The sequence below is a fragment of the Staurois parvus genome, unplaced genomic scaffold, assembly GCF_062004578.1.
Source record: "Staurois parvus isolate SC_StPar_1 unplaced genomic scaffold, SC_StPar_1.0 ptg001298l, whole genome shotgun sequence".
Taxonomy (NCBI): domain Eukaryota; kingdom Metazoa; phylum Chordata; class Amphibia; order Anura; family Ranidae; genus Staurois; species Staurois parvus.
The window spans coordinates 65,001-77,827 of NW_028319094.1; the positions used below are offsets into that span (position 1 = coordinate 65,001).

General features: G+C 47.2%; 1 protein-coding gene across 1 annotated transcript in view; it reads right to left on the reverse strand.

Annotated features, from left to right (window-relative positions):
* Positions 1-12,827, reverse strand: part of SPG11 (SPG11 vesicle trafficking associated, spatacsin) — a 162,486-nt gene that overhangs the window by 58,464 nt on the left and 91,195 nt on the right. Inside the window, exons 25-27 of the mRNA XM_089660972.1 lie at positions 5,028-5,169; positions 4,704-4,940; positions 1,681-1,878 (exon numbers count right to left, since the gene is read on the reverse strand). Of these exons, the coding sequence (XP_089517098.1) occupies positions 1,681-1,878; positions 4,704-4,940; positions 5,028-5,169 (577 nt within the window). The remainder of the gene's footprint in view (positions 1-1,680; positions 1,879-4,703; positions 4,941-5,027; positions 5,170-12,827) is intronic.

The following is a 12,827-nucleotide window of genomic DNA, read 5'->3' on the forward strand; positions in this document are numbered from 1 at the left end:
CATCAATCCCTTGATTGACGCTCGAGCCTGTCCGGGGGTCTCCCAAGTGGTCCAGCAAAAGAGCACATACAGTATCTCCCAGAAATGAGTCCCCCCCTCAAATTTTTGTAAATATTTGATTCTATCTTTTCATGTGACAACACTGAAGAAATGACACTTTGCTACAATGTGATGTAGTCAGTGTACAGCTTGTATAACATGTAAATTTGCTGTCCCCTCAAAATAACCCAACACACCGCCATTAATGTCTAAACCGCTGGCAACAAAAGTGAGTCCACCCCTAAGTGACAAGGTCCAAATTGGGCCCAATGAGCCATTTTCCCTCCCCGGTGTCATGTGACTCGTTGGTGTTACAAGGTCTCAGGTGTGAATGGGGAGCAGCTGGGTTACATTTGGTGTTATCGCTCTCACTCTCTCATACTGGTCACTGGAAGTTCAACATGGCACCTCATGGCAAAGAACTCTCTGAGGATCTGAAAAAAAAGAATTGTTGCTCTACATAAAGATGGCCTAGGCTATAAGAAGATTGCCAAGACCCTGAAACTGAGCTGCAGCACAGTGCCCAAGATCATACAGTGGTTTAACAAGACAGGTTCCCCTCAGAACAGGCCTCGCCATGGTCGACCAAAGTAGTTGAGTACACGTGCTCAGCGTCATATCCAGAGGTTGTCTTTGGGAAATAGACATACAAGTGCAGCCAGCATTGCTGCAGAGGGTGAAGGGGTGGGGGGGGTCAGCCTGTCCCCCTCAGACCATGCGCCGCACACTGCATGAAATTGGTCTGCATGGCTGTCGTCCCAGAAGGAAGCCTCTTCTAAAGATGATGCACAAGAAACCCCACAAACAGTTTGCTGAAGACAAGCAGGCTAAGGACATGGATTACTGGAACCATGTCCTGGGGTCTGATGACACCAAGATCAACTGATTGGGTTCAGATGGTGTCAGGCGTGTGTGGCGGCAACCAGGTGAGGAGTACAAGGACAAGTGTGTCTGGCCTACAGTCAAGCATGGTGGTGGGAGTGTCATGGTCTGGGGCTGCATGAGTGCTGCCGGCACTGGGGGGCTACAGTTCATTGAGGATGCCATGAATGCCAACATGTACTGTGACATACTGAAGCAGAGCATGATCCCCTCCCTTCGGAAACTGGGCCGCAGGGCAGTATTCCAACATAACGACCCCAAACACACCTCCAAGACCACCACTGCCTTGATAAAGAAGCTGAGGGTAAAGGTGATGGACTGGCCAAGTATGTCTCCAGACCTAAACCCTATTGAGCATCTCTGGGGCACTTTTTGAATGTCACTTTTTCACATTTTTAAATTTCCCACCAGTTCCATCCCCCGTACATCCCGACGTCGCAGGGAACGGAAACCAGAAGACAGATGCCGGCATCGGCCGGAGGACATTGCCGGGGAAACTGCAGGAGGGACATCGCGGGAGCGCAGGAAAAGGTAAGTGAAGAAGGGAACCCGGAGCAACGCTGCCGTGTATTCCCGAGTGTAGCTCTCAGGAATACCTCCAGGGGGGTTAAACAATTTTTTTTTCTAAATCTCTAGTCTCATTTGATTTTCCTTTGTATATTTTACACTGTACATCCGTCTGACCATATGACTTTGTATTTGGAAGTACCTGTATTATCAGCTTGCCTTGCTCCTCTCCCTCCCCAGCCACATGATTACCTCCATGAAAATGCTGAACGCTTTGTGTAATGTTCTGCTGTCCTTCCTTCCCAGCACAATATTCCAGATCTGTGCGAGATCTTCCAGTTTCCACTTGTGATCTGCGGGGGTCGATAGCGCCTGCGTAATTTCCAAGTGTGTGGCATCGTTCACCGATGTAACAATAAAAGCGCACATACAGGAGAGTATGTCTGCGTTCTGGTTGGAAGAAAGAGATTAAAAAAAGTTAAAGTGATACTAACGTCTATTTTTTTTTTTTTTTTTTTTAAAAGAGGTTATTTTGGTCTACCGAACATCCACAGGGATGGGCCAGATGAATTCTGATTGATCAGCGCTGTCAATCTGAGGTGCTGGCCAATCCGATTCGATCAAACCCTTGCCAAAAGCACTGCACAGAGGAGAGGGAGAAATGTGGGGATTTCAAATCCCCAGACCGCTGCGGGGGTGCTGACAGCTCGGCAACACCAGGGGTGAGTACAGCCGGGACCGGGGGAGTGGCGGGGAGTCCAGTGTTAGTTCACCTTTACATTTGTTTTGTCGCCTATAGCAACTAATCAAAAAGTTAAATTTTTCAGTTCATTTTTTTGTTCAGTGTTACATCTTTTTACTTACACGAACAAAACTACAGCTGGAATGACTGCCATTACCATGGGCTACGCCAGGGGCATTGAATTCAAATGTATGGAGGTCCGATCAGGAAAAGTTTCTCCCAGCAGAGGTCCGATTTACATTTTTGTGCGATTTCTCAGATCCTTCACATCGCAGCCCCCTCCTTCCTATATCGCAATCCTGTCCTTACATCAGTGTCCTCAGGCCCCCCCGCACTTCACAGTTTTCCCTTCAGAGTAATATTCTCAGCTCACCTTAACATCACCCCCACCCCTTTCACAATAGGGCACTGAACCGCGTTCACATCGCCCCTCATCAGCACCGCCCCCTATTAGATCGCCCTCCACAGCACTGCTACGCCCTTTGCTTAACCGCCTACAGCAGAGACCCCTCTCACGTCACATCCCCCTCCCATCTACAGGGAAGGAAGAAATGATCGGTCTAAAAATCAAATGTTCGGTGTAACACTGAGAGACAGAATACAACAACAAATTCAGCAGAAATGCGTCTAACAAATGATGACGGATCTGCATGTTCATGAGGGAAAGAAGGATTTGATCCCCTATCATTCAGCAGGATTTCTGGCTCCCAGGTGTCTTTCATACAGGTAACAAGCTGAGATTAGAAGCAGTCTCTTAAAGGGAGTGCTGCTAATCTCATTGTGTTACCTGTATAAAAGACACCTGTCCACAGGAGCAATCAATCAGATTCCAAACTCTCTTTTGCATGCACAGTGGGCACCCGGCTGTGAAGCCGCAAGCCGTCGCAGCCGGGTGCCCACACTGAAGATGCCGGCGCTGGGGAGAGAAGACAGCCGGTGAAACCAGCCATGGTGAGGACACCACAGGACTGAGGGACAGGTAAGTGGCTGTATTTTAAAAGTCAGCAGCTACAGTTTTTGCAGCTGCTGACTTATTTTTTTTCTTTTTCAGCTGGAACTCCGCTTTGAGGCTAGGTTCACACCTATACAAGTTGCATTTGCATTGCATTTTGCGTTGCATTTTCTGCACTTGCGTTTTTGCTGCATTTTTGATGTGTTTTGCTTTTTTTTTTGTCACGACCTGTCACGAGTCCCAGAAGACTACAGGGATGGGGGGGGGGGGGGGACGACTTCCGATTCCGATCGCTTAGGCGATCGTAGCGGAAGTAGGCGCAGGTACCTGTCAAATTTGGGTACACTCTCCCGAAAGGTGACAATCCTTAATGGGGAGCAGGGGACAAAGCATTAAAGCAGAACTTTTGGGTGGAGCTCCACTTTAAGCAGATTATTATTATTATTATACAGTATTTATAAAGCGCCAATAGTTGGCTCAGCGCTGTACATTACAAAGGGGGACAGAACATGTGACAGAACAATACCAATACAATGCGATACATGAGGGGATCGAGGGCCCTGCTCTTTCGAGCTTACAATCTAGGAGGGAGGGGATGGTGGCACAGGAGGAGATAGCTGTGGGGGATGGGGTGGTAGGAAGAGTGGAGGAGGTCAGCAAGTTAGCAGGGGGTGGGGTAGGCTTCCCTGAAGAGATGGGTTTTTAGGGTGCGCCTAAAGGAGAGGAGAGTAGGCGATAATCTGATGGGTTGGGGCAGGGAGTTCCAGAGGATGGGTGACACCCTGGAGAAGTCCTGGAGGCGGGCATGGGAGGAGGAGACCAGGGAACTAGAGAGATGGAGGTCTTGTGAGGAGCGGAGTGTGCGTGTTGGGTGGTACTTGGATATTAGGTCAGTGATGTAGTTCGGGGCAGTATGGTGGACGGCTTTGTACGTCAGTGTTAGGATTTTGAATTTGATCCGTTGCGCAATCGGAAGCCAGTGGAGGGATTGGCAGAGGGGGGTGGAGGACACTGATTGGAGGCCAGTGGAGGGATTGGCAGAGGGGGGTGGTGGAGATGGAGCGGTTGGAAAGGTGAATGAGTCTGGCAGCCGTATTCAGGATGGACTGAAGCGGGGATAGCCAGCGGCGAGGCAGGCCAGTGAGGAGGGAGTTGCAGTAGTTGAGTCGTGATATGATGAGGGAGTGGATGAGCTGTTTAGTGGTTTCTGGGGTTAGGAACGTGCGGATTTTGGCGATGTTGCGGAGGTGGAGTCTGCATGAGTTTGTTAAAGATTGGACTTGGGGCTGGAAGGATAGGTTGGAGTCCAGAATGACACCAAGTACTCTGGCCTGTGGGGCGGGTTTGATGGTGGTGTTGTTGGATGTGACGGAAAAGTCAATGGGGGGTGGGGTCCGGGCTGGGGGGAAGACCAGAAACTCGGTTTTGGAGAGGTTCAGTTTAAGGAAATAGAGCGACATCCAGTCTGATATGTCGCTCAGTAGGTGTGGGATTCGGGCGGAGACCGAGGGGGTGAGGTGGGGGGTTGAGAGATAGATAGCAGATGCTTAGAATAGCCCTTCCAATCCTCCATCCACTTACCTCCATACAAGTAGCTAACACACTAAACAGAGGTATGCCGTGCCTTATGCACTCTTTTAGAAGCATCTTCGAAGGTTCAGGCGTACTAAGGCATTTCTCCAAAACATGGTGGACGGTGTTCGGGTTCGTCTCCATGTCCGTTTCCCGTGTGGGGCAGTCAGCGGACCCTTTTCCTTTCAGGGCTAAGGCAATGTGGCTAGCCAAAACAGGGTTCAGATCGTTCAGAACGTGGAAGACCTGTAGTGGAAGAACAAAAAAAAATTGTAATAAAAAGTAGCAGAGATGACAGAGCAAGAAGGTAGGTAGGCTGTATGGTACACTTACCTGCTCCTGGCTGTTTGCGTGCACAAGGAGTTGCAGCCAATCTTGTTTCTGCGCGAAGTATCTCAGATGTAAGGAAGTCGATGGAATGGAGTGCAGGTGACAAAATTGCACAGCTGTGACCCACAAGCCATTGCTGTGATTGCTGGGAACAGAACGATAAAATGCTCTAGTTACAAGCAAACAAATCCATCATTTCAGGACGATTCGCACTGTACTTTGCATTTATCCCAATGTGGACGCTTCGTGAGGAAATTGAACACCAACAGGCGTGTGCATGTTTTGGTCACGCTATGCTGCCCCTGCCTTATACAGTATGCGCTTCACTACGCATTTCACAAACACTTCCTGCAATCTATACAAGAGTACATTAGTAATAAATTGTGATAAACAAAATAACCACAAATAACAGCGCAATCCTAAATTAAATCAATAAATTAAATTGCACAAATATATATAACCACCACCAAATATGTGCAAGTTAATAGAGCAATAACATATACAAGGGATCTCAATATAGTCCATTCAAAAAAGTCCATATATCAATGAAGTACTGAGATCCTCCTTCATCAAATGTGATATTCAGTGCTCAGAACACCCCATCAACATGCACACTCACCATGTGCTAGTAATTAACTAATTGCCGACCGCAGATAGCCGAATGACGGCTGCACTGCGGCCGGCCAGTTCTGGGTGGACGTCATATGACGTCCTCCCAGAACGCGCTCTCCTGCGCGCCCCCCGGGGCGCGCACCCGGCGATCTCCGTGATCGCTGTGTCCTACGGACACAGCTGATCACGTGACGTGCTAAAAGGTCAATCACAGCGGCCTTTTACCACGTGATCAGCGGTGTCCAATGACACGCTGATCACCGGGAAAATGCAAATGCCGGTTCTCGGCTGCACTTTCCTCACGCTGTCAGATCGTGAGGAAAGTACTGCCGAAAACCGGCAGTTGTCAGAGCGGGGATCGGCACCGATCATCAGGGTCACTGATCACCAGTGCCCTGATGATCGGTGACCAGCAGTGCCACACACAAGTTCCGCCCACCTGTGCCCAGCAGTGCGCCCACCTGTGCCCAGCAATGCACCCACCTGTGCCACCCAGCAGTGTCACCACCTGTGCCCAGAAGTGCCACCTACCTGTGCCCAGTAGTGCCACCCACCTTTGCCCACCCACCTGTGCCCATCAGTGCAGCCCAGCAGTGCTGCCAGTCAGTGCCCAGCGGTTGTGCCAGTCAGTGCTCAGCAGTGATGTCAGTCAGTGCTACCTATCAGTGCTGTCTATCAGTACCCATTATCAGTGCCACCAATCAGTGCCGCATATCAGTGCCGCCTATCCGTGACACCTCATTAGTGCTGCCTATCCGTGCCACCTCATTAGTGCCGCCTATCAGTGCCCATCAGTGCAGCCTCATCAACGCACATCAGTGAAGGAGAAAAATTACCTGTTTGAAAAATTTTATAATAGAAACAAAAAAACTTTTTTTTTTTTTCAAAATGTTTTGCAGTTTTTTTGCTTATAGCACAAAAAGTAAAGTGCCCAGCAGCGATTAAATACCACCAAAAGAAAGCTCTATTTGTGAGAAAAAAATGATAAAAATTTCATATGGGTACAATCTTGCATGACCGCGAAATTGTCAATCAAAGTGCGACAGTGCTGAAAGGTGAAAATTGGCCTGGTAAATAAGGGGGTATAAGTGCCCGGTAGGCAGGAAGGGGGTATAAGTGCCCGGTAGGCAGGAAGGGGGTATAAGTGCCCGGTAGGCAGGAAGGGGGTAGAAGTACCCGGTAGGCAGGAAGGGGGTAGAAGTGTCCTGTAGGCAGGAAGGGGGTAGAAGTGCCCGGTAGGCAGGAAGGGGGTAGAAGTGTCCGGGGGGCAGGAAGGGGGTAGAAGTGCCCGGTAGGCTGGAAGGGGGTAGAAGTGTCCTGTAGGCAGGAAGGGGGTAGAAGTGCCCTGTAGGCAGGAAGGGGGTAGAAGTGCCCGGTAGGCAGGAAGGGGGTAGAAGTGCCCGGTAGGCAGGAAGGGGGTAGAAGTCCCTGGCAGGCAGGAAAGGGGGAAGAAGTGCCGGGTAGGCAGGAAGGGGGTAGAAGTGCCCGGTAGGCAGGAAGGGGGTAGAAGTGTCCTGTAGGCATGAAGGGGGTAGAAGTGCCCAGTAGGCAGGAAGGGGGTAGAAGTGCCCTGTAGGCAGGAAGGGGGTAGAAGTGCCCGGTAGGCAGGAAGGGGGTAGAAGTGCCCGGTAGGCAGGAAGGGGGTAGAAGTGCTCTGTAGGCAGGAAGGAGGTAGAAGTGCCCTGTAGGCAGGAAGGGGGTAGAAGTCCCCGGCAGGCAGGAAGGGGGTAGAAGTGCTCGGTAGGCAGGAAGGGGGTAGAAGTTCCTTGTAGGCAGGAAGGGGGTAGAAGTGCCCGGTAGGCAGGAAGGGGGTAGAAGTGCTCTGTAGGCAGGAAGGGGGTAAAAGTGCCCTGTAGGCAGGAAGGGGGTAGAAGTGCCCGGTAGGCAGGAAGGGGGTAGAAGTGCCCTGTAGGCAGGGAGGGGGTAGAAGTGTCCTGTAGGCAGGAAGGGGGTAGAAGTGCCCGGTAGGCAGGAAGGGGGTAGAAGTGCTCTGTAGGCAGGAAGGGGGTAGAAGTGCCCTGTAGGCAGGAAGGGGGTAGAAGTGCCCGGTAGGCAGGAAGGGGGTAGAAGTGCCCTGTAGGCAGGGAGGGGGTAGAAGTGTCCTGTAGGCAGGAAGGGGGTAGAAGTGTCCTGTAGGCAGGAAGGGGGTAGAAGTGCCCGGTAGGCAAGGGGTTAACCAGCATATTAGTATATATCCAGCATTCACCAAACAGACTCCAAGAGAAGATCCTCATGTGTTGGTAATCAATCACCATATCAATATATATCCGGTATTCCACCAAACTCCAAAAGAAGATCCTCTCATATCCAAATTAGCACATGTGGGTAAAGAAAGAACTCGCCATAGTGTAATATTATCCAACAGATTTATTGTAAAAAACCCCCCTTAAAATCACACTCACAATAAGCAAGTAAGAGTAAAGCATTTGTTACATCAGAGCTCAAAGCCCTGTATCCAGCGTCTCGCCAGCCTGCCTGCACTCAAGATGGCGATCACGTGATCCGGACACGTGCGTGGTGACGTCACCGGCTAGCCACACCCTAACGAGTTTCGTCCAATGACTTCTTCCGATGGGGTGTTCTGAGCACTGAATATCACATTTGATGAAGGAGGATCTCAGTACTTCCTTGAATGATGATCATTGATATATGGACTTTTTTGAATGGACTATATTGAGATCCCTTATTTATGGTATTGCACTATTAACGTGCACATATTTGGTGGTGGTTATATATATTTGTGCAATTTAATTTATTGATTTAATTTAGGATTGCGCTATTATTTGTGGTTATTTAATCACAATTTATTATTATTTACAGTTTTTCATTAATAGCAGCACCTATTAATTATATCCACTCTCTGTTATATTGGCGCAATGATGTTGGTATAGGAGGAGTGTCATACTCATATAGACATTTCTTTGGTGACGAACCTTATAAAGAGTACATTATTATTGCTCACGGCACTATCACAGGATGGGAGTAAGTCTGGTCAACTGTAGCAAAATGCTCTTTTAATACGGCAACCCTTGAATCTGCCTGCAAGGTAGTTTTGGGGTGGTAAAAACAAGAATGTCTCCTGATAGTCCAGTATTGGAGGGGACTTCCCATCTTTGGGATACTGCTTCTGGCCTTGCTGCCTTCTGGGTGTGTCCTGAAGCCACTAAACGAAATGAAAAGATGAGGGTGCACCATCCTAGTGCATCATCGCAAAGCTTTTAATAGAAATCATCATAAAATATACTCACAACTGATAAAAAATAAAAAAAAAACGCTCATTGAGCTACACTTTCATAGCCCAGCAGTCACAGACTCAGCATGATCCAATTGCGGGGGAGACCTCACCAAAATTGCTGAAACGTTTCGAAGGATCCCTGAAGAAGAAGGTGTTTCCTTCGAAACACATCGGCCATTTTGGACCCCGGTGAGGTCCCCCCGCAATCTGGGTCATGCGGAGTCTGTGACTGCTGGGCTACGGATTAGTAGCTTGATGAGCGATTTTTAATTTTTTTTAATCTACACAGTTGTGAGTATATTTTCTGATGATTTCTTTTAAAAGCTTTGGGATAACTCACTAGGCTGGTGCGCCTTCTTCTTGTAGTTCTTTTGAGGTGGTATTTGGTCCTTGACTGGTTAGCCCACACAAATGCAGGGTGCAGTGATAGATCCTTCAAGAATTGTGGCCAGCAAGGGGACATATTGCAGATGGTATTGGGTCCTTGACTGGTTAGCCCACACAAATGCAGGGTGCAGTGATAGATCCTTCAAGAATTGTGGCCAGCAAGGGACATATTGCAGATGGTATTGGGTCCTTGACTGGTTAGCCCACACAAATCCTGGGTGCAGTGATAGATCCTTCAAGAATTGTGGCCAGCAAGGGGACATATTGCACATTTGATGGTCCTGTGGCTGGTTTCTGATCCAGGGTCTTTGGCCTGTTACATACCTTATCTGCTGACAAGTTGTGAGTATATTTTATGATGATTTCTTTTAAAAGCTTTGGGATAATCCACTAGGCTGGTGTGCCCTCTTCTTTTAATTTCTTGTAGTCCTTTTGAGATGGTATTGGGTCCTTGACTGGTTAGCCCACACAAATCCCGGGTGCAGAGATAGATCCTTCAAGAACTGTGACCAGCACGGGAACATATTGCAGATGGTATTGGGTCCTTGACTGGCTAGCCCACACAAATCCCAGGTGCAGCGATAGATGGTATTGGGTCCTTGACTGGTTAGCCCACACAAATCCCGGGTGCAGCGATAGATCCTTCAAGAATTGAGGCAAGCAAGGGGACATATTGCAGATGATATTGGGTCCTTAACTGGTTAGCCCACACAAATCCTGGGTGTAGTGATAGATCCTTCAAGAACTGTGGCCAGCAATGGGACATATTGCAGGTGGCATTGGGTCCTTGACTTGTTAGCCTACACAAATCCCGGGTGCAGTGATAGATCCTTCAAGAATTGAGGCCAGCAAGGGGACATATTGCAGATGGTATTGGGTCCTTAACTGGTTAGCCCACACAAATCCTGGGTGCAGTGATAGATCCTTCAAGAATTGTGGCTAACAAGGGGACATATTGCAGATGGTATTGGGTCCTTGACTGGTTAGCCCACACAAATCCCAGGTGCAGTGATAGATGGTATTGGGTCCTTGACTGGTTAGCCCACACAAATCCTGGGTGCAGTGATAGATCCTTCAAGAACTGTGGCCAGCAAAGAGACATATTGCAGATGGTATTGGGTCCTTGACTGGTTAGCCCACACAAATCCCGGGTGCAGTGATAGATGGTATTGGGTCCTTGACTGGTTAGCCCACACAAATCCCGGGTGTAGTGATAGATCCTTCAAGAACTGTGGCCAGCAATGGGACATATTGTAGGTGGTATTGGGTCCTTGACTTGTTAGCCCACAGAAATCCCGGGTGCAGTGATAGATCAAGAATTGTGGCTAGCAAGTGGACATATTGCAGATGGCATTGGGTCCTTGACTGGTTAGCCCACACATATCCCGGGTGCAGTGATAGATGGTATTGGGTCCTTGACTGGTTAGCCCACACAAATCTCGGGTGCAGTGATAGATCCTTCAAGAACTGTGGCCAGCAAAGGGACATATTGCAGATGGTATTGGGTCCTTGACTGGTTAGCCCACACAAATCCCGGGTGCAGTGATAGATCAAGAATTGTGGCTAGCAAGGGGACATATTGCAGATGTTATTGGGTCCTTGACTGGTTAGCCCACACAAATCCCAGGTGCAGTGATAGATGGTATTGGGTCCTTGACTGGTTAGCCCACACAAATCCCAGGTGCAGTGATAGATCCTTCAAGAATTGTGGCCAGCAAGGGGACATATTACAGATGGTATTGGGTCCTTGACTGGTTAGCCCACACAAATCCCGGGTGCAGTGATAGATGGTATTGGGTCCTTGACTGGTTAGCCCACACAAATCCTGGGTGCAGTGATAGATCCTTCAAGAATTGTGGCCAGCAAAGGGACATATTGCAGATGGTATTGGGTCCTTGACTGGTTAGCCCACACAAATCCCGGGTGCAGCAATAGATCCTTCAAGAACTGTGGCCAGCAACGGGACATATTTCAGGTGGTTTTGGGTCCTTGACTAGTTAGCCCACACAAATCCCGGGTGCAGTGATAGATGGTATTGGGTCCTTGACTGGTTAGCCCACACAAATCCCAGGTGCAGTGATAGATCCTTCAAGAATTGTGGCCAGCAAGGGGACATATTGCACATTTGGTGGTCCTGTGGCTGGTTTCTGATTCAGGGTCTTTGGCCTGTTACATACCTTATCAGCTGACAAGTTGTAAAGATGCCAAATTGTTTCTATTACATTGCTCTATTCCCGGCCTTTTCACATACCAACACAAATTAGTGTCCTACTCATCCGTGTCTCCTAAACGGACCATTTCTCAAGCCTGGAAAAACCCATCAGTCCCATTTCAAGGAGTAAAATATCGTATGACCTCCATAATGGTAAACTAAACAATCTCCAGTGTCTTAAAAGATTCCCATTCCAAATGTCTTAAAATCTGGGAACGTTGGCTCAATTACTCCCTACCTTCCCTACATCTGACCAGTTTAGGCTGCTTATAAAGCGATACTTGAGATCCGTGGAGGGCTCCTCCCCCATTCTCCCTCGCTTCTTACCCTTCCTTTTCTCCTCTCATTTCTCTCTGGTTTCTCTTCTCCCTCTTCTTCAGCATGTTTTATTCCGGATTTCTGGTCCCCGGGAACTTTACTGGACTATGAACACCCTGCTGTTTACCACTCTGTTTGATTAATATTCTGTGTAATTGTGTTGTCCCCCCGAGTGGGCAAACTTGAGCCTGTTATCCACTGAAAACTAAATAAAAGAAATTTCACAGAAAAATGTGCCCGTCCCATCCGAAAATCTATATACTTACCTATCTACCCATATGGAAGAAAAATATATTTGAAATATATTTTAAAAATATTCTTCCCAAATATATTGACACATATTTGAAATGCTGCAATTTTGGCCGTATTCAATATATTTCAAAATATATTTCAATAAACAAATATAAATATATATATATACACTGCATGTTGAAATGACTTTTTATTACAAAATATATGAAAAATATTTTTAAAATAAATTTTCAAATATACTGTATGTCTTTAAAAATACAAATCTACATTTTTGGAATGCATTTACAAATATATGTAAAATATATGTTAAAATTACTTTTTTATATATGTTAAAAAAAATCTGAAGAATATATTTAAAAAAAATATTTAAAACATTTTTTTTCATATATTTTGTACTATACAAAAAATGCATTTCAACATGCAGTATATATATATGTATATATATATATATATATATATATATATATATATATATATATATATATATATAAAATTTAGATTTATTGAAATATATTTTGAAATTTATTGAATATGGACAAAATTGTAGTATTTCAAATATATGTCAATATATTTGGTAAGAATATTTTTAAAATATATTTTTCTTTCATGTGGGTTCAGGTCCGGTCATGTGATCTGGCTCCCCTGTGTCAGCCAACAGCAGCTTCAGGGGAGAGGAGGGAGCTCTGACAATGTCTAGGATATGGGAGCCTATGGGTGACATCATCGCTCCCGGAGTCTCCAGCCATTGTCAAATGATTTCTCCTCTCACCTGCAGCCGGCGCTGCCT